The sequence below is a fragment of the Molothrus ater genome, chromosome 5, assembly GCF_012460135.2.
Source record: "Molothrus ater isolate BHLD 08-10-18 breed brown headed cowbird chromosome 5, BPBGC_Mater_1.1, whole genome shotgun sequence".
NCBI classification, from domain to species: domain Eukaryota; kingdom Metazoa; phylum Chordata; class Aves; order Passeriformes; family Icteridae; genus Molothrus; species Molothrus ater.
The window spans coordinates 59,764,658-59,787,150 of record NC_050482.2 but is presented as its reverse complement, the minus strand read 5'-3'; the positions used below and the strand labels follow the sequence as shown (position 1 = coordinate 59,787,150).

The 22,493-nt window shown below is 38.9% G+C and overlaps 1 protein-coding gene across 4 annotated transcripts in view; it reads right to left on the bottom strand.

Moving 5' to 3' along the window:
- Window positions 1–22,493, bottom strand: part of DGKI (diacylglycerol kinase iota) — a 209,818-nt gene that overhangs the window by 99,413 nt on the left and 87,912 nt on the right. Inside the window, exons 4-13 of one of the 4 annotated variants that reach the window (XM_036401342.2) lie at window positions 21,787–21,861; window positions 19,306–19,362; window positions 18,605–18,670; window positions 12,840–12,911; window positions 12,424–12,540; window positions 6,843–6,938; window positions 6,467–6,541; window positions 5,152–5,247; window positions 3,260–3,342; window positions 1,455–1,515 (exon numbers count right to left, since the gene is read on the bottom strand). In XM_036401342.2, coding sequence (XP_036257235.1) covers window positions 1,455–1,515; window positions 3,260–3,342; window positions 5,152–5,247; window positions 6,467–6,541; window positions 6,843–6,938; window positions 12,424–12,540; window positions 12,840–12,911; window positions 18,605–18,670; window positions 19,306–19,362; window positions 21,787–21,861 — 798 coding nt within the window. The remainder of the gene's footprint in view (window positions 1–1,454; window positions 1,516–3,259; window positions 3,343–5,151; window positions 5,248–6,466; window positions 6,542–6,842; window positions 6,939–12,423; window positions 12,541–12,839; window positions 12,912–18,604; window positions 18,671–19,305; window positions 19,363–21,786; window positions 21,862–22,493) is intronic. The other 3 variants (XM_036401343.2, XM_036401344.2, XM_036401345.2) reach the window with 3 other exon arrangements.

The following is a 22,493-nucleotide window of genomic DNA, read 5'->3' as shown; positions in this document are numbered from 1 at the left end:
ACATTAGTTGCACAATCCAGGATGACACATGCTATCATTTCCCTGTAAACAGAAAGCTCCTGACTGCTTTGAAAGCAAAGCTTTCCACTTCTGCCCTGAAGTGACAATGGAAAAGTTACTATAAAGTTCTGATTCACCTCAATAATGAGAGGTAACATCTGGTCTCATTGCATATTCATTAAGTCCATTTGAGCCAGATTTTTCATTTCTAGATGTTATGGCTTTGGGAATAATTAGATATTAATTTGTTTCAAACTGAGCAGCAGCAGAGGTAACAGTGGAGCACTGCTCATACTAATGAGAAGGTGCTGCCACCTCTCGCACAGTTCAGCAAAGGGAAACAGGATGGTCTGATTTAATGTAGCTGTATTCTTTTCTCTTTTAATATCTTAACGATAATCTTTTTTCCCCCTTCCTCAGATAGGAAAGAAAACAGATGGAAATAGTTTTTCTCAGCAGATGCCTCCAGCTAAAGGACTGCCTTTCATGTTTAAAGGAAAAGTTCATCATTCAGTAACAGTCATGTCTTGCTTTCCCATGTACCAGCAAGGCAGTGGTCTTATCACGGATTTTTTTCTTCATTCTTGCAAGGCACACACTGATATTAATATCCCTCCCCCTGGAGTTTTAAAAGAACACAAAAAAGCTGGAAAAATCCCCCCAGAAGTTCAAGCCAAGGTGAATTAAGAGAGGATTCAGCTCTCTACAAAATAAACCAACCACCTCTCCATGCCCTAAACATCTACATAGATATGTTCTGTCCAATCACTGCATCCTGTGAGTAGTAATGAATTTTTCTTATCATACTTACTGCTAAAATTGCCATCAAATGCATGTTGAGGAACTGAACCCCTAGAGATTAAAGGTCAGTTTTTCAACTGTATTAGCATTCAGTGTCACAGACTGAGATTTAAAATATTTTGAAGTACTGGAAAGAGAATGCAGTTGTAATAACTCCATTACCACTCATGACCTTCAGACCATGAGCTGCAGAGTTTTTCTCCAAATGAAGGTGCACAAATCCTTTCAAGACCTGACCCCATTCACTTATCCAGGAACATAGAAATTGTCTTGTAAAGAAAAGTATTGAACCTGGATCTGCCAAGGTCTAGCAGGAAGGAGCAGAAATTAAGATATAATGACTCCCAGACACTAAGTTAACCCTCAGATCTAATGTATATAATGAGAGGAGACCAGCAGAGTTATTTTTTATTCCTTTTAAGCTGTACAAAATCTTTATGCATAAAGGAAAGAGAGCTTTGGACATGAGAACCTAGCCTCATATCTTCACAGGCCAGACCACACAGAAAATTGAAAAACATATCGATTTCACAAGTGTAAGATATGTTGTCTCTCCGTGCCTCTGCAGGCAGGGTGAGGTGGGAAACCCACCACTGTGAGGAGTTTAATCGCTTGGCCAAAGAGCATGGCACTGCCAGGTCCCTGCCACCTACCGTCCCATCCCCGCCGCACGCCAGGATCCGCAGGTTCGGCACTTTTCTGTACAGCTCCAGCCTGCCCAGGGAGGAAACCGGGGGGGGAAAAGGATAAAAATGTGAGAACAGCAATGCAGACATTTTTAATGCATTTTGCTGAGTGACAGTGTAACCACCACTTACTGCATTTTCAAATATTCATTACTAAGAATATGAGTAGAGGTGGAAATGCAAAACCACTAGGATGTGAAATGAGGCCTTCCTCCATGTCAGGCAGCACCTCCTGACAAGTGTTTGATCAGTTTAGCATCTTCTCAGATTTTCATATTCCTCCCTCTGGGGAGGTCAAAATCTTTGATTTTTCTCTTACCCTAAAGTAAACAAATTTAAACACTGAGGTTTTAAAACAATATTTAATGTTCTTCATCATGACTTGTTGAGTTACTGTTTCTGAGTCTTGTATAATGTGACAGCTTCTTCAACTAGTGACTGTATTTTAACACCACAGAAGGCAAGAATACGTAATAGAGTTCTTTCTCTGGATATGTGATCTAAATATCAACAGGAGAGGCCAAAAAAAGCACCCGTTGAAGTCCCGTTCCTTCAGTTGCACCCTTCAGAAAGCCATAATGAAATATTTTCTAATGAAGGTGGGGAAATTCACATGTAGAGAGCTGAGTGCCCAGAGGAACTAACCCTCCTTTTCCCCATTATACAGCTCTGAAAAATCTATGTCTAACTTAAAACTTCTAAACATCATGAGAGAACAGCAGTGCAGGTGCTTCTGCAGGAGAATAAAAAGCTTGGGTGCCTTGAATAGGAAACACTTGGACTGCTCTTCTACAGGCAAGTATTTCCATTATTACTGTAAAATATTTATAGTAATAAGATTTACAAAACATATGAAACATATTTACAAAATGTGAAAGTAGTTCTGAACAGATGGTTAAGAAAAGCCAGTATCCCCATGTCAAGTACTACAGAAGGATGGTTTCTCAGCCCTTGGCAGCAAAAATCAGCCCTTTAAAGAGAGGTACTCTCTCCCTTGGAAGAGATTTGCACTTCAATTATTGTGTGGCTAAGCTGAATTAGTTACTCAGTGAGCAGGGACAGTTGCACAGTGCTGTGGTGGTCTGGAGGCAGCCTCACCCCACTGGAATGCTCATTCATTAGGGAATGGTCAGGCATTGGGATTCTCAGCGAGCCTTGGAGCCATCTGGACCTGCCTCTGTCTGGACATGGAAGCAGGTCCTCTTCTCACAAAAGCCCCCACTGCAGCCCTTCCCCTGTGGCATTCACATTTTCTGGAAAAATCCCTTTGCCCAGGATTTTTCTCCTGGGAAGCTGAGAAGCCTCAGAGAAAAAGGAAAACAAATTATTTTCTCATTTGCTTCTCCTGTGCTGTGCTCACATGTGGAATGTGTTTGCAGATTGTTTCATTGGTTTCTGCTGAGGGTTGTTTTCACTCATTGGCCAATCAGTGCCAAGCTGTGTTGGGACTCTGGAGAGAGTCACGAGTTTTCATTATTATCTTTTTAGCCTTCTGTAAGTATCCTTTCTGTATTCTTTAGTATAGTTTAGTATAGTACTCTTTAATATAATATAGTATCATAAAATTAATTTATTATCCTTCTGAGAACATGGAGTCAGATTCATCATTCCTTCCTTCATCAGGGCATCCCACAAATAGAATATTCCCCTTGCTACCAAAACCTGGATATGTAAACCTCACACAGTCACCAATCCAGCCAAGCTGGATCTTTTCCTGTTTTCCTGACCAGATCAGAAATAGGGTGCACAGCAATGAAGGCTCCAGTACTTACGCATCTCTCGGCCCTTCCTGAGAGAGATCAAAGACCTGGCGTGGATTCAAATACCACATAAACATTTGGAGAACCTTGGTGCCCTGGCAAGAAAGAAAAATCAAAGGAAGGGAAGTTATGAGCAGTTTAATGATTATTGGAAATAATATTGTGCATTATTCGCTGTATTTCAACTGCTTTTCTTTTTTTCTGTGCTTAATAAAGCCAACATAAAACAAGACAAACTGGAAAGTGGCATAGCAAATGACTGCTCTGTAGGATAGCAATCCAGGACGAGGTGCACATGCAGGCATATAGACCCATTTCAACAGCACAGATCACTAATGGTCCAAAAGAACAGGCAGTTGGGGTCAGACCAAAGGTTCATCCTCCCACAGCAACCTGTTCTCCTGCTTCTCACCACCTGCAACAACAAGAAACCTCTGTTATCCCACCTCACCCTCAGCTATCCATGACAGAAAGAAGTTGAACAAGATTGTAGCCAAAGTCTCCATCACATTGACAGTGTGCTGCCCAGTGTCCAAGCAGTGACAGTGCTCTAGCCTCCACCATCACCACAATGATCAATCATCATTGTAACCTCTACCATCTAATGAAGCAGGAGTCAAGGACTTTGTGGGGTGCAGCTGCCCCAATGGTCCCTCACTCTATGCAGCGTGGCCAGCACACCACCTAAAGGTATAATTTCTATTTTCTCAAAGTTTGAGGTTCATACTCCCACTCAAATCCCTTCCTTCACGTTCTGCCCAGACACAAAGTGACAGGATTTCTTACTAGTAGCAGGAAGCTAAGAACTCTATGGGCTGAACTTGTGCTCTAATTCAAGAATGCCTTTCAGACATGGTCTGAGGGTACACATCAGGAATTTTCCATGGCTCTCCCTTCCTGGGAATGGCTCTTCTGCCTGACACCTTCCCTGAAGGGAAGAACCAAGAATAGCAGTCATAGTACCTAGGAAAAGGTATAAGAGAGAAAATAAATGTGATGTTTGCCATAAGTATTCTTCCAGTCTCAGCTGTGTGTAGTTCATAGAACTCTTGAACCAGAGGGAGGTACAGGACTTCACAGTTTTTCACTTCCAAATATCTCCTCCTGTGTAAATGTTTAGCATCCACAACAAGTCCTAATGTAAGGAGTTTTCCACTGAACTATAGATTGTGCGAAATTTTTCGCTGAACTATAGACTGCGAGGAGAACCAGCTTTTTCCTTTTGTTTTGAATCAGTCTAAACAGTTTCATTTGATACCCTCTCTAACAGAGGAGAAAATGAGTAGTGCCTATACTACCCTCCATGCTCTATAGGCCTCTGTTCTATCTTACACCAATCTTTGCTATTAAAAGGCCTTGTTTATTGAAAGGCACTCCAATTCTTTGATATTCAAAAAGTGACAGAACGAGGGAAATATTCACTTGGGTAAGTACTCATTCCAAGAATCATAAGGAAGAAGTCTGCTGTATTTTGGTCACTGCAAATTGGTCTCTGTGGTACCATTAATGATTTTTCTTAGATATCGTAGGAATATGTCATTTCACATTCAGTAGTTGCAACAAGCCTTTCCTAGCAAAGCTAAACCACTTTTTGGATAAAGTCTAAAAGCTTCACTGGAAACCTAAATTCCCTGTGAAAAGATGAAATCTTCTGAAAAATTCCAAACTGTCATTTTAGATTCCTTTCAAGAATCCAAAGATAGGAGGACAACCACTCAAATATCCATTCCAGTCATCCAACCCTACTGAAGTAGAAAGGCCATTCCACAGCAAGGACCTCTTCTGAGGAAGGTCTTCAGTCTTCTTCAGGCATAGAGTCGAGTCCTTTCTATCTGACTGGCCAAGAAATAGAGGCATTTGCAGGAACCCTGCTGTTTAAATCCAGACCCAGCTGATCCTCTTACCTGATTCCCTCCACTTTTTGGATTGACAAAAACCAGCAGTGGCTTCATCAGTGGAGAGGAGATAGGTTTTATCACAAAAGGCCGGCCTTTGTTATCCTGAAGCAAGAAGCAAGAAACAGATTCAGTACAAGGGATGCAAGATTCTTTGGCATAGCACACACAGAAGACACAACCGAGCTCTGACAAAACTACCTCAGGTACTGGAAATAGTACAGCCATGTCAATCGGGGTAAGAGCAATTTATCCAGCTGAGACAACAGAATAAAATAAGAGGGGGAAAACATAATTTCAGGGTAGCTTACAACTATTTCAAACTTCTTGAGAGATTATTTCTGACCCTTTTCCCCACAATTAATTACACAACACTAGGTATGTGTCAGAGACAGTTTTTATTATTATTAGTTATTTCTAATACAAACAGTTTTTCCAAAGGAAAATAGAATGAGAAGTTACTTATTCCATGAATTCCATCAAACATACAAGCTGCATAAGTACTTATTTGCAGATAATCTGCTCTCAAATTCTTGGCCTTGGTGCTTTCCTACTTTGAACAAATGCCACAGATCAGACATGATACATCAATGAGAAAACTATTTGCCTCCCTACTCCCTAGCCCCTCCAGGACACCCCAGAGCCCAGTAATGAGGGCACTGTCCTGGGCTTTTATAGACACAGATTGCAGTTTCTGGTCTGCAGTTCTCCCACCATGCAAGAAAGGACTTGAGCCAGAGAGCCCTGGCTATGCAGGGGTGAGTCTCCCTCCACCTCTCCCATGAGGCTGCTTGTCTATATAATTAATCCACTAGGGAGGATATGGAAGCAAGGTCTTCTAGAGACAGGTGGTAAATAAACCAATAGATCTATAAACTGCTTTCTCTCTCTGTGGTCCAACTTTAATACGAGATCCCCTGAAGAAGATATCCTAAAACAAATCACATCCGGGACACAGCCTTGCATCAGTGCATTCACCATGGGTTTCACAACCCCAGTTTCACACCCCTGTTCTGCTTAGCGGAAAAAAAGGGTGTGAGCTGAGTCTCTTACATCTCAAGGGAGCACACTTTCTTTAGGGTGCTGGTCCTTCTGACACAGTATGGTACATTGTTTCTTAAAAAAAATCAACTCAGAAAATAAAACTTTTCATACAAATTTTATCTCTTCTAACAACAAATTCAATATCATGGAATTTTCCAGGGGGAAAATATATTAAACACCTCTGGGAAAAAAAAGGGAAAAAAAAGCCCAAAATCTTTTAAGTCCGTGTTTAGGCATTTAAACAAAAGGAGCATGATTTCCAAAACACTTGAATACCTACATCATTTCCTCTTTTGCTGGCTTTTCTTTTAAAGGACGTTCTCTTCTTTCGCCTTGTTGAAGTCTTTAAGGAGTTCTACATCAAAAGAAAAAAGAATACATGAAAAGCAAAACAAAATTTAGAAGACAGGCCCAGACAGAGCCCCTTTACGAAGCTCTTCCATGCATGTCCACTTGGAGAATGATAAGAGTATCTGGCACATGCTCGAGATTTAAATTACATGCGCTGCATGCTTTACACTTCCACACCACCGTTTATGGAGAAAGCCACACACGGAGACCAGACTGGTGCTTTGGAACTGGAAACTTTCCCACGCTGTGAGGGGGGAAAAAAGATCAGATGCTCCCATAGACTCACATAACACCACATGTTGTACCTGCCAACCCTCCCAAAAGGGGTAGGAGACGCCCGTTTCCCCTTCGGGGCTCCAGTCTCCTGCCCAATCAGGCTCGTCTCCTGGTATGGAGACCACCTGCATAAAGATGTAATAAAAAAACATGATAAATAAGGTATTTTTCATGTTTTTTTGTTTGCTTTTTTTTTTTTTTTTAGGAAAGAAAACAACAAGTTTTAGCTCTGGCAACCATTATGACTCAACATAACGAAGGCCACGGCATATGATGCTGGCACTGTAGAGTCAGTTCCAGCCTATCAAGAAACTTGTGCGATCATCTGCTAAGGAACAAACTTAATTGCTGATTTTTAAGGATTTAAGTAGAGAAGGTGTTTGTCAGCTGATTTTTTTGTTGTGTTTTTAAAAATTAATACCACTTAACTACATAGGAAAAAAAATGTACAAGTGCTTGTATTTCTGCAGAACCTATTAAAATAGAACTTATGTTAAGGCTATTCTCCAGGCAGATGACAGTCTGCTCAGTGACACAGAGCAAAAAGGTGTTCTGGTGTGATAAGAACAGTAAAAAGGGGAGTTTTATAATGCTTTTTTATTTATTTTCATTCACTAATTGAAGTTATATCTGCAGGAAATTCTAACCATTTCCAAAATTGAAATTTTGTCTTATGGGAAATACTCCAAATATTTTTGCAGTATTTCAACTTCTAACCATCACCAGGAAACAAAGTAGCATGAGGAATTAGAAGTTCATTGATTTTTTTTTTCCAGTTATAAGAAGGAAATCAAGATTCACTCAGCTCATGTGAAAGTTCTTTTCTGTCCTGACCTTGATCAGATGTGTACCACTAAAAAAGCAGAGATCATCAAATCTGTAAAAAGTGATGTTTATTCTTAATCCTGCTTGCTATCCAACATCAACAAGAATAGCTACTAAGTTTTGCTTAATACTCATCAACCACTTCCAAAACTTCAAGACTTGGGTATGACACACCAGATGCACAAGTTAATGTCTCCACATCCCTGAGAAGAAAAACTAACAGCTATCTAACTGAAATACCTAAAGGCATTGCCTTGTATCACATGGACCAAGAGAAGCCTGCCACAGAGCACAAGGTCCAAAGTTCTCAGCATTTCTGAAGAAGGAAATAGTCATACCTTATTGCTTACTGAAAATACTGAAGAGAGCTCTGTAGAGAAATTACAGGAATTTGCCCTTTTAGACCATATTTTGAGAAACCACCTAAAGAAGTGTTCATAAGTTCATAGTCTTCCCCATGCTGATACAAAGTGATCTTGAAAGCATGACAAACCATAAAGACTGCACCGAATACCAAGTGCATCAGCAATCCCATCTGCATGGTCTTGTGCTGCCCTACCTCAGTAGTCACACTGCCTGCAGGCAAAAGTCTCGATGTCAACAGAAAGTTATGGGGGCATTACATTCACAGCTCCCTCCTCCCCTCCCATGGGGGCCTTAGCCCAGTTCCTCAGGAATTCTCTGAAGGATTCTCCCTCATTTTGGGCAAAACACAGGTCAGAGAGGAGATCTAGTCTATCCACACTCTTGTTACCAATGTTCTGAAAGCTCACACGCATGTCAAGGGTCAAGATGGCTCAGTAAAACCCTGAATAATTATAAAAGAATTATTTAAACAATGATTAAATGTAGTTGTCATTAAACCCCACTATAATGGGGATTATATTCCCACAGTGGAGTGGGAAAAGGCATTCAACTATATTAAAGAAACAGTTTAAGGCTAAGCCTCCATTCATGGTTATAACCATTTTAATTTCCATACTAAAAAGGCACTAAATGCTGCATCTCTACAATGTTATTTCACCTATTTTTTTTTTAATTTTTTCAAACATGCCTACACCTATAGTGTCAACAGAACCTAAAGCTTTGCTGCAGTAATTGCAACCTCGTGTCCATAGCAGATGAACTGCAAAAAGCTGCTTAGACATACACAGGAGTTTTTTGCAAACATGCAGCAGAGTAACAGCCAAAGAGAATCAGCAGTCTTTGCACACTGAAGTGAAGAAATGGATACATAAGATCTTGTTCACAGAACAAGGTAATGAGTGTTTTGTAAACAAACAATGTTATTTAGCAAGGTACCTGATAGCAAAGCATACCTTTATATGGGCACAATAAGTAAATCCTAACTTCCCTCTAGAGAGGAAACCTCTCCTTTGTGGATGTCAGTTTGTCCATCTTCAAAAAGAGATTTTTCATATTATTGAATGGCCAGTATAGCTCTCAGAAAGCTTAGGTAGATGAACAGAGTAATTGGGAGTCTTGTACGGTTTTGGATGGTGTGAAGGCCATGGCCTACCTCAGATAAACCCAATGAAACTTTTCAACATTTTCCCTTACAACATTTCATCCTCAGTTTTCAAAGGCTTTTAGCACACTGATTTTCAAATTACTTTAATAATGAATAGTCTCTGGGAAGGTCAATCTTGACCATCTTCTGGTAGTTCACAAACAACTGTCAGACAAGTCAGCTGCACTCAGCAATTGAGGAAATATAGAAATAAACACAGAAATGTAAGTGTTCACTAGAACTAGTTCACTAGTCCTCAAAGGAGGAGAAGAAACCACCAATTTACTCACCTTGAACAGAAAAACCTTGGAATTTTACAGTTACTGCCTTTGTCTTCCCAAGCAGAAGACAGACTAAATCAGTAAATCCACCAGTCAGATCCTCCTTATCATCTACTTTTCTCCCACAACACAAGCATATAGCAAAGTCCAGTGCCAGAGCTAACACCACTTTGGCTACCAAACATCACCTATAATAAAATACCACCAGTCAACAAGGGTGACCTGCTTCACAGACTAGGAGATGGAATTGTTTTGAGCCCCAGAAAAAGAGAGCTGGTATCAAAGCACTGCTAACAATACAGAAATACTGTAAATCAGTAGAAAAGTTACAGAATTGGCTTACATTACAGATAACATGGAAGAGGTATTGGAGTTTTCCATTCATGTAAGGCGGTCACTACACACAGGGCTACCACCAATTCCAAAACTGTTTGAACCATTCTGAATATTCTTCATCTTTAAATCAGTTGCTTATAAGAAGCAAAAGCTCCCCATTTAGACCATAGATGTCAGCATAAATTTGTTTTTAACCAATTACACCATGATGCTTCACTAGCCCAACATTGTTGGTAGCAAGACACAGAGTGTGGTCTTTGTGCAAGACTAATATTTGAAAGGTGGTGACCCATGTTGTACAAATTAAGCACGGAAAACCATTTTTGTGGAAGTCAAAAAATACAAAATTTTAAAACAGGGCAAGGTTTTGATACAAAATGCCATCTTATTTACTTCAAGGAAACCACAAACAAACAGGATGCAGGCACCACTAAAATCAATTTTATATGAGCGGGGAATTCAGTTCAGGAGTTGTCTGTGACCAATGTAAGTAGTTAATTAGAGCTGAGGAAATATTTTATACCCAAAAAGCTTCTAGCCATATTTATTCTGACTGTGAAATATGTGAAAAACACATTCTTGGTTACACATTCTTTTTTTTTTTTTTAATGTGAAATTACAACAATTTGTAAATATTGTGTCTGTACTCTCTGGATCAAGTGATGTGAATATTTCAAAATGTTTACCAAACATTTCTATAGGGTGAAGAGGGTCATAATACATAGAAATAGAGCTGGCCAGAAACAGCAGGAGAGGAAAAATATTTACTAAGTAAACAATTAATAAGAAAACAAGACTTCTGCCAAAAAAATCGGAAAACACATCCAAAAGATACATCACTATTTTCTAAAGTAATAAGGATGCATTTCCCATAACTCCAATGGGTGCTATTAGGAAGCCTCCCAGACATGCACCCATTGTCTGTGTTAAATACAATTTTGATCTATTCGATGCTCCAGCTACTCAAGATAAGGTTTTGCATGCTACTGACCATGAATTTCAAGGATTAGAGATGTGAATGCAAGTTAATAATCAGGTACTTTCTTTGTGCTCGTGACTCAGGCACACAAACCTAACAGCTACTTTCTTTTGGCTTAACGTTTTAAGCCTTTATTTAAAACTTTTTTTTCTATAAGTTATAATTACCTAGATTAAATTTTTTATTTTAATTTCAAGTTTAAAAAAAATGGACAAGAAAGCAAATTCTCAAAAAATATTTTAAGGAAGATATACCCTGCTTTGGGCAAAAGCCAAATCAAAAGAAAATTACATGTCAGAATTTATTGGGGTTTTTTTGTTTGATTTTTTTTATTTTCCTTTTTTACTAAAAAGTAAGCAAAATAAAAATTAAAAGAATTGAAGAAAAGCTTCTTTTAGTAAGGTCAAGCATGGATACATCTGTCAAATACCACACAGGTGCTGAAAATTAGCCAAGGATATTAAGTCTCTGCCAAGGACTCAAACATTCCTCAACAAAAGAAAAAAAAGTATTTCTCTAGAGGAGACTGAGAAAGAAGAGTGTGGGGAAAATCTACAAATGGCAAAAAAGCATTTTTTCTCAGAGTGGAGGTGGCTAGAAATATTGCAATGATCTCTCTTGACCTAAAGGAGAAAGAGGCCCCTTCGGCTGATTTTTTGGTAACTGGATCCATGTATTTCCTCTGCCCTTTGTCCTTAACAACCAGCTTCCTACTCATGCTCAAATCTGTCACATCCCTAAACTGGAACTAAAGGCAGTGTCACAATTTAGGCCTTTTTCTGGTTTCATGGACCACTTTTGTCTTAATGCCTTGGCTACAGCCTGAACTTCTTAGCTTCTTCTTGACAGCCAGAAGGCAGAGTCAAAAAGCCCTGGTCACTTCCTAAGGATGGACTGAAATAAAGAATATTATTCTGAAATAAAAAATTTAACCAGCATTTCTGACTCCCTGATATGTTTAGCATTTGTTTCTTTTAGCTCAACTTGGAGTAAAAACAGACTTTCAAAGAAAAAATTATTCTTGCATGATGTGAGCCCCCTTTTAATTTCTGGCCAGCTGTCTTTTGGATATCTTTTTTCCCCTGTTGTGTTCAGCAGTGAATTACCCTCTCCAAGACCTACCACATCCATCACATAAGCTTTGAAGTCCAACGCCTGTTATGTGCAGCAACGAGTGTGTGGGTTTGTTTACTGCTGAATGTGCAAGCAAGACCTGATTCTTTACATGTCCATTAAAGGCAAATTCAGAGGGATGCCAGTCCAGACACAGTCAATTCTTACTGCAGTTCAAGTGGATGTTTGTGAAGTTTTTTCCTGAATTTTCTCAGCTCTATTTAATGAAACATGCTTGACTGCCTACCACACAGGGGATGTCTTGCAGTATGCTTGCTGAGCTCACAGTTACAGGAACAACTCTGAGCTGAATCAGCTCAGAACAAGTCATGTTTGTTGCTAATCATCCCAAAGAGGAAAATTCACTGAAGGACTTGATGGAGAGGAAGGAGGATACAGGTTCATAACCACCATGGATGTATGCTGGGTTTCAGGGAGAGAGGCAGGGTTGAACAAGCATGCCTTGGTGAAGGGGGACCAAGCAGAGAAGCCAGGCTGGCCCTGCACAGCCAGACAGGCCCTGCACAGCCAGACAGCTTCAGAAACAGACATCAGCATGCAGTTACCTGAGGTTTCTTCACCTTAATGATCCAGGTGGGAGGCACAATGACAGCAGCATGAGCCCCCAGGGAACACGGCTCCTCAATGTGATGTAGCATGAAACAGGTGACTTTGTTATGAAACTGGAAGAGAGGGAAAAAGTGGAGTCAAGACAGACAAAGGGAAGCCTCGAGAAGAAGAGGGTGATGGTACAAAAACTGGAGCAATATTCCCAACTCCATCATCTTCAAGTCCTTCAACGTATGGAGATTTAGGACATGTAACTAAAGATTATCTTCCTAAGCCATGTCTTCTTAGGAAAAAAATTAAAATAAAAAGACACAAACAAAAACAAACCAAGACAAACAAAACCGCCAAACCAACAAACAAAAAAACCCCCACAATCACTCAAACCCAGTCTCCTGAAGTATTTTCCACTTACCGCCAGCTTGCACCAGGAACAACTGATGGCCACAATCTCTTTACTATGGAAGGAGAATTTCTGCTGAAAGCCCTAGAATAACCAGGGGGAAAAAAGCATTAAATTCCTCTTGACTATAAGAAAATATATATCTCTAACTCTAGCCAGGTGAGTGTGCTAGGCAAGCAGATTTTTGGGGGATAAAACAATTAGAGGAGGTAACAGAGAAGGTTCCTCCACTGGGATATATTCACAAAATTCTTTTAAAAGGATTTCTGCAAAATTTTTCACTTTTCTTTGTAGTTAAAAGTAGAGGAAGAAATAGAGAAGAAATCTCTATTTTAATTTTTCATGGATTTCTACAGACTTGAAAGTTTCAGATTTTCTGTTGAACAAAGTGTTCTGTCATTGCAGTCTTGTTAGTTCTAAATATAAACAAGAATTTGAATTTTCCTTTTTTACTACAGAATAGAATTACCTTTTTTTTATGACAGAACAAAATTAACTACAATGTCTCTCTGGGAATGTTCTGTCAGGGAAATGAAGTAATTAAATTTATAATTTTATTGAACTGACTCAGATTAAAATCTTTCCAGTAAGTTCCAAAAAAAACCCCAAAACATTATGGCTTGATTCAGATCTCACAATTAAAATAAATTATTTCTTTGCATTTTTGAAGCAAGAAAAGCCCACCCCACCCAGAAACTGCATTTTTATTCTCCTAGAGAGGAGCTTCTTTCTATAGAATGCAATAGAATTTCTCTGTAAATTTTAAGGCTGGAAAAGACAATTGGGTCATATATATCCTCCTGCATGCAACACATGCAACAAACAATAAGTTACAGTCTGTAATTTTGAGCTGAGTTAAAGGTTATTTTAGTCAAGGAAAAAATTGATTTGGGCTGATGGCTGGAGAGATGGAAAGTCCACAATTTCAGTGAAAAGTTTGTCAGTTGTCTTTACTGCTTAGAGTTCAGATTTGCAGTTGGTTGGATCCTTTATTCATGGCCTTCCATCAATCCTCTCTCTATCTCTGTAAGTAGCCCATCACAACCCAGAACTTTCCAATTCCATCTCTCTACCAAGTGATGAATCTGTGAGCCAATTTTCTTTTCAACAAGCTGAGTAATACCTAAATCTTCTACATGCTGGAAAATGCCCAAGACCCAATGCAAAAAAAAAAATTATAAACTGATTTAATAACGTGTAACAGGTCATTGCCTCACTGCTTCTGTTATTGAAGTCCTTCTTCCCCTGCAGGACAAATGAGCCTTTTAGTGCTCAGTGAAATGAAAAGGTCAAGCACACCAAGAAGGAGAGTTAAATAAACAACCAAAAAAAAAAAAAAAATGCAGAGATGCCTTGCCTGGTCTTCTGAAGTGAGGGGTTAAGCCACAATCTGTCTGTACAGGGTGGCTGAGGACAATTCAATTGATACTCAGACAAGGAGGAGGCTCTACCTGCCTGCCCAGAATGCAGAAGTGCATCTTGCAGCTTCACCTACAGGTGTCCCCAGCAAGTACTCAAACCAGTTTGCCACATGGACCTCATCACCAAGGCCAACTCCTGAAAAGGCTTGTGTCACCTCTGACTAGACTTTTGGGGCTTTGCTTCAATCCTTCCCCTCATGCCTCAGGGTTTACATTTAGAGAAATTCAAAGAGTAGATTTCTCATAATGATTTGGCATATTCAGGTTTAGCAATGGAGTGTAGTGAAGTGGCTTAACAAAGACAAGCTGGCCAGACACTTCTGGTTGGGCACATCTTGTCTGCCATTCAGTGTGAGCATAAGAGCAGTAACTGTGATACAAGTGCTGGAGCAGAGGTCTGACACCGGACAAAACACTCTTTCCTCATTTACTTACTCTAGTGCTCCACAATCTTTCTAACAAATCTCACTCCTCCCTGTTCCAAAGTGCATTAAAATAAAAAATAATTATTTCAGTCCCTCATGGGCACAAAGCGTTTTGGTGTTTTCTGCCTTGTAACATCAATGGGAAACTCTTCTCTCCCAAAATCTCCAAAAATAAAAGTCTAAATTCAGTACATTAATTCCACAGCCCATCAGCTGTGCATTTTAAACATATGGACTGAGCAGCTTGTCTGGTTCTGGATGGATCATTTTTCATTTATTTAGTAAGTCATTTGGCTTTTAGGAAGTCATTAGAGAAAATTATACAGCAATAAAAACATATTAATGATAAGTAGCAATAAACCACCACTTTCCTTCCTCAAGTTGCTTTACAAATGTGAGCTAATTCTTTCTACAGACAGAAGTTTCAGGTGAGATGGCATTTATTTGAAAGCTAGCTTTGCAAATAAAGTAACTGATAAAATGGATAAAAAAAAACCATGCACTGTAAGTCACAGGGAGATTTGGCAGGGACTATTGGACTGAAACATAGGAACCCTCCATATTTCACTAGAAATCATATTTTCTGCCTCCTCTGAATTAGAAGCACTGAATTTCAGATGTCTTCCATCATCCAAGGATGTCTTCTGCACCAAATTAGAAATTCTGAGATAGAAAATGAATTTCACCTTTCTGAGAACATCAGGCTAACAGTGTACCACTGATTCTCCAGTGACCAGTCCCTCCACAACACATGAAACCCCACTTTGTGAGCTGCTCCTGTAGAAATAAACAGTTGTGCACACCAGAAAAAATATACTTGTAGGAAAAGAGTGCCTGAATGGCCACAAAACCAACTTGTGTTGGTAATCCAACCTGTCTGAATAGTCTGGATTAAAGTACAAACTAACATAGACACCTGTGCACCAAAGACAGAACATAGGGATTACTAGTTCTGATATGTTCAATTTATACGCACAGAAGTATTGATTATTAAAGACTATTTTCACACCAGTGTTAGGGCTACTAGTAATTTTTTTGCAAGTGTTTTCCTACAAAAGATTTTCTCTTTTTAGTACTCTTAGAGATACCCTAATGCAGCATAACTGAAGGAGAGATAGGTATTATTACAACTCAAATACAGACTGCAACAGAAGCACTTGGATGGTGATCTCTGCTAAAATAACAAAGAACTAGAATGGCCTTCCAAGCACTAGAAATTTCAGTCTTAACTTTACATTCAGCCCTGCATCAATCCACAGGCCTTTAAGGACAGTTACAGAGACACTGTAGACACACACTGCATCTGTGTGGAAGACACCCCACTCTGGACACCACAGAAGGTTAAAGAAATAGTGGTTGTTTAGCATTATGGTCTAAAATGTGCTCTCAGTCTCAGACAACCCCTCAGCCACTGATAAGGGGAAGCATATTCGAAAAAGATTCCGTTTCATTCATCCTTAAGCTTCTATTACTGTACATAGTTATGAAATGGATGCTGGACCAAATGGTCAGAGCATTTTTATGTCATATTATAGAAAGAAAAAATAATCCTGATTTCTCTGATGATCTCAGCTAACAAAGAGCTAACAACTATGAAACTGTCTTTTTTTTTTTTCATGTCTTCAAGAGAAAGAAAAGAATTCTTAAACATCATGAATGGTGTGGATACCATGGGTTGGGAAATCTTAATTACCATCCCTTCAAACACAACAGCTATGAAAGATTAGGAAAAAGACCTAATGTGTGACAGGTTTGAAACAAGCATGTAGTTAAGTTCAGGAATTTCTTGCTAAAGGATGTTGTAAATGCTACGACTTTACATGAACTCAAGGTTCAACAAGGCAAGACCACAGGAAAGATAGTTAACAATCATAGATTGTTAACTATAAAGGCATGATGTCTGGAAATCCATGAGACAAAACCAGAAATAGTTTTCTTGGTTACACTGCACATTCCAGGCCCACTTCCCTGGTACCAATTTCTCTATATAGTACTTCAGCAATAAATCAGTGAAATCACTCTTGGGAAAAGTAAAAACCTAAAGCCTAAATGAGTTTTTATAAGCTGCATTTGCACTAGCAAATCATGTGTAACAGGGTAGCACAGGCTCTGTTAGTACTCAAGAGATTACACACAAGCATTTTCAGATAATTTCACTTTGAATTAGCTGTAGTCTGGTCCGTGGGACTGAATTCCCACCAGTAACTTCAGAGTGAACTTCCAATTAAGTTTGATCTAAAAGGAATTCAGTTCATTTGTTACAAGACTGTCCCCTATGTGAACCATTGCAAGTAGTGACAACATGGAAAATTTCTTTCAAACTGCACTTCTGATGTAAGGTTGAACAGTGACAGACCCCTGTATACTCAGTTTTTCAGGAAGTGTCAGCCATGGCACATAATGACACACAGAATATAAAGCCACAAGGCTGTGCTAAGGATATGGAGTGTATTAATTCCTATCCACTTGTTTATGGCTTGAAGCAGGAGATGGGTACATCCTGAAAACTTTCTTGATTTGAACTGTAATTAATGATCACTAAAATACTTAACCATCCCATTCCAGGCATGAGATAGGACTGTTATACAGCAATGTGTTCTAGCAGAATCCTTAAGTATTCTATGATTAATATTTTTTTATTGCTTTAAACTTACTGTCGTTCTGTTTCAATGATAGTTTCCCTTTTCTTGCAAGACAAGAGAATAATAACGGTGGCTCTTACTTGGAGGTTTTTGAAATGTTATAGTAGAGCACATGCATTTTGCTGTTATAGGAGACTGCTTGGCCAATAAAAATATCTGATTATTTTCATTATAATTTTCTCTAATTTTTTGTTTCCTGGCAAAAAACAACTCTACTACAACATACTTATGTTATTCTCAACTGAATATTTCTTATTTATGGGGAAAACTGGGATTTTCTCTGAAGTTTTCTGTATTGTCTGTTTGATGGTTGGATTTGAAGTCTTATATCAACCAAGGCTGCCCATGGGTACATACCCAGCACAAGTTTGGATATGATACCTGGTGAGTTCTCGCATTGCAAAATCAATTCCAAATATCTGTAGGGGAGATCCAGACCAAGAAGGCAGAGAAGGATGGCAAAGTCATACCCCAAGAATGCTGTGTGCAAACTGCCTTGCTGCACTATTCCCAAGGTACTTGCTATAAAAGGGCATCACATTTTTATTGCATGTCCTATTAGTAGCTGACAATCTGCATGAGTATCCAGATACAAATCTCATTTTCCTCTGCCTGAAGCGCTGTGCCATGGAGATGAAACATGGACTTGCTTACTATTTGTAAAGAGGAAGGCAGAAGTATTTAGCATAGTGCTAAATAAAGGAAGTTGAATCCTTGTTAATTTTTAAATATCTCCCAATATATTTCAGGGGTTCATAATATTTCAGAAGACATTCAGTAATTAAAGTACTTCTTCCCCTTTTTTATAGTTTTTTAGAAATAAACTTTTACAATCTACAAAGCAGAAGAAACATTAAGCAATCTCATAGATCTTAGAGGCTGCTGGGGCAGAAAGAAAGCAACAGCCTTTCTTTTCCAGGAGCCTAAAAAATAGGCCATCACAATTTTGGCACAGAGGACATCACTGCAAGAACATCATATTAGTACAGGGTTAGCCTAGCAATTCAAAAGGCTCAAGGAGTCACAGCTTTCCTCCTCCTCACTTTCAGCAGCCGGTACACCACAACCTCCCAGGACAAATGATGTTCTCATTCCTGCAGATGCAGCTGCCTTTCTCTTCCCACATGGGAATCAGAGCTGGAAAGCTCAACATCTCAGGCTTGTCATTAGCTATTAAAAGAGGCCAAGTGTTTGTGATAGAAAAAAACTGCAATGACTAGAATGACCTACTGGCTACCCTGAACTCCTGAATGCCCTGTGCTGTGCTTGTGCTGTGCAGGAAACCTCACCTTTCCACACTGCTTACATTTGCCCTCTTGCCGCCGCCGGTGCACCCAGTGGTGCCGCACAAAGTTCTGCAAAGAAGGACAAAAAAAGATGTGTTATAGGAGCATGGGCACCTTGCATCTACATAAAATTTGTTCACAGACACCAAGGAAAAAGTCCCTTCAGCCAACAGAGTAATTCCTGGAGCAAAATGGACAGCAGGCACTGCAGGAAACCTCAAAAACCACCAAAACTGTAGGTGGAATAAGGACAAGGTGGTGTTTTTTTTATCTTATTGAAATAAGGCCAGAACTACTTCCTCAGTATTCAGGTTTTTAAATATTTGATTTTATGTTTGAGATAGTTCTAGAGGGAAAAAAAAAAAGACTAAGAGACAAGAAGTGAAAGGAGAGGAAAATAGTTTTTCAAAAAACAAAAATACTAGCTCAAAGGCCAAGAAGAAAAAATGTTACCAAAAAAAGGGAAAAAGAATAACTGAATGAGTGGGCAAAAGACAGCAGAACAGTGAAATGGTTTCTGTCAGCATAAGTAATAGAGTGTTTCAGCTAGAATTTGTTTTACATTTATTCTGGAGAGGGGAACATACTCCATTGGGAACCAATTCTCTGTCTGAGCCTCCTCTCAATCTCAAAGCACTTTTGCATCTGCACACCAGGGGGACCAGCACACATGTCAAATGAAAAGAAATTTGTCCAGTACTTACCTCTCTTGGAGATCTGGAGCCTCCTTCTCGGAAAGTTGGTTTGCAGCGAAAGTTAATCTGGCATTGAAATAAAACTGTTAGAACTTAAAGTGAGCTGAAAGGAAAGTTATCCCAATATCTTGATCTAGGTAAGACTTCCAAAGTATTTATTATCTATTAAAATATTAGCTTCACTGGGTGAAAAAAGATCCTTACCTGGATATCAGAAAAATCTCTTATCATATGCCATATTAATTCTCCTTGCTGAACCTCTACACAGCCCCCACCTTCACTAATGCTATTGCTGCCTACTCAGTTCAAATATTTCAACTGCTTCCTCCTTCTAGAAGGAAACTGCTTTATCCATTTTGTTTTTCTGAAAATAATTTGCAAACAAGTGCAGACTTCAGCTTAGATCTCAAAAGGTGCTCGAAATTTCACTCTACTCAAGACCTTTTTGCACATCCTGTACTTATGTCTTCATAAACAAAATCTGTAGAGAAGTTGCAACTTACATAAAGAACCATGCAAATTCTCATAGATTTCTACCTTTTCCTTAGAGAAGGATGTTTGCATCCACTTCCCCAGCCACAAATCATTTGGGGACCATTGTATTTCCTCACGCAGTGGTGTTGCCACTCCAAAGAGAACAGGAGTTCTCATGAATGGAAAAAATTTTGAGGAAGGTGAAGAGAAAAAAAGTACTTAATAAATAATAAGGTAGTCCTATGAGAAAAAAGTTTTGAGAAAAGAAAAACAATAGAAATAAGAATAGAGGGATGTAGACACTAAAAAAGGTCCTGAAGAAGAGAGACGCCTGCACAAAGAATGCACTAAATTAAACAAATTCAAGTTTGAGTTGACCATCCTTCAAAGAATTAAACATTTGAATACAATGCACAGCTATGCTTTTGTTACAAATATAGAATGACCAAGCTTCTCCAAATTTAAATACAACCCTCCCCAAATAAATACGTTCTTCCCTCATTTAATAATAGTTGCCTTCAAAATCATAGTTCTAGAGAGAAAAATATTTTTTTTCTCTAGGGAGAAAAATAAAAATAATAATTTTTTAAAAGACACACACAAAAAAAAAGTGAGCAAAACACCTAGTACATATAAAGAAATGAAGGGCACATATACCTAGTACACATAAAGAAATGAATTGTAATATTAATCTCCTATTGCTCTCCACCTGGAATTGCAATTTGTTGTTTCACTGCTCAGCCATGGCAGGCTGGAAAGACCCAGCTTATATTTATTTTCCTTAAAATTAGCCCCTTGACCCTGCTTGGCAGGGTCAAGCAGAAGACTTAGGTACTAGTTTTAAACTTTATAGACTTTGTAACAGCCCTCTGCCAAGAGGGGGATTTTGTGGTCTCAAAAACAGCACAGAGAAGCTGGGTTTTATCTAAGTGTTCATTTTCTCTGGCTGCCAATGCCGCCAACTCACTGGGCTATGGAAAGTCAGCACTGCTGGTGATGAAGGAAATCATGAAACATTCACTGGTAACATTTTGTGCTGCAAGCACGTGCTAATGTTAATTTCACTGTGGATAAAAGCATCGGGGGTGGAAATGGTACCTCTCCAACTTGGTATTATGGCAATCACTGTGGGATTTGTCAATATGAGCCCAAATACTTGGAAAGGAAAAAACCCTTTCCTTATAGGGTTGCTGCTATAAATTTGTTATGCATCAGCTTGTTTTATGAAGAACAATATTGCTAAACATTTAAGAGTGAAAATGAAGCTCTAATGAAAGCAGTGGGGAAATTCCCACACATATTTTTTGCACGTATCCCACCAGGACTGAAAAGGGTGGGGAGGAGATTTCTCTAGCACATTTCCAGTTAGGCATAATGAAGACAAATCTCTGAGGGGAAGACTGAAATCAGTGATAGATATTCTGTAGGTGCTTGGGTGTGATCAAGAATCCTTGAAGGAAATGAGAAGCAGAACAGATGCTCACAGAAATAATGGTAGTATGAAGGAAAGGTTTGATGTTTTCCATTTGACAGACAAAAACTTGAATTCAGAAGTTTTGAAGAGAAAACAATATAGTCTAGTAAATACAGGGGGGAAAGTTCACACTAGCATCTTATGCTGCAGTGCTTGTAATAAGTATAGCTGTCATACCATGAACTATGTTGGCTTTAGTTGGGGAATTGTAAAAGGCCAATTTTGTACATGACAGGATATTCCATTTTCAAGCTTCAATTTTTAATTTTGAATCAGAGGCAATTTATTCTTAAAACATTAAAATTGTGAAAGCATTCTCTAGTTTTTTTCTTTGTTTAGTTTTGGGGTTTTTTATGGTTCATGGGGTTCAAAGAAATATATTTTTTTTAAAAAGTGGAATTTTAAGCCAAGTTTCGTTCACAAGTACATTGTTAAAACAGCTGTGAAAACTTTGGCACAGAGCGTTTTCCAGGCTGAGACCTCACTAAAAGAATTAAAAGCATGTTGGCTACGTCAGGCTCCAGAAGGTGGCAATGTCTCACCTTCTCTAGCTGCTCCATGCAGGCGTTGTGGACCACGATCTTGCAGGCAGCACACTTCCTCCGCAGGGCAGACTTCTGCAACAGCAAAGGGACAGTGTGTGTGTGTGTGGAGCTGAGCTATGCCCAGGGGAAAACAAAGCCAGCTGAAAAACAAGAGATGTTTCACTCTCTATGCAATACACTTTATTTTTTCCCTCCATTGGTGCTCTCAGTTGTGGGGAAAAAAAAAGAAGATAGATAGATTAGATAGATAGATAGATAGATAGATAGATAGATAGATAGATAGATAGATAGATAGATAGATAAACATATAAATAAATAAATAAATAAGAACTGAAGCTCTTCTGGTTAAAAACTGAACTTCTCTGAAAAAAAAAACCAGCCACAACACTCCAGCTTGTGAACTAGAAGTGAATGCTCTCTTTAGGTAGGGGATCAGGTTAACACTGCAGAGCATCACTCTAAAAGTGAGCATCCTACGAAGATGATGAGCAAAGACAGAGAAAAATTGCACATGCAAACCAGAGAACTCACATCAGTATGCAAGAGGTCATTTCATGCTTATCATAAAATATTTCATTTGATGGGCCTGACCATTGCCTTGCAGAAAAATACTTAGGTACTTGGGTTATTTCAGCAGAGAATGATAAAATTTTCATAGAATGCTGTTAAATGCTTATGAAATGTTACAGCAGGAACAAAATTTT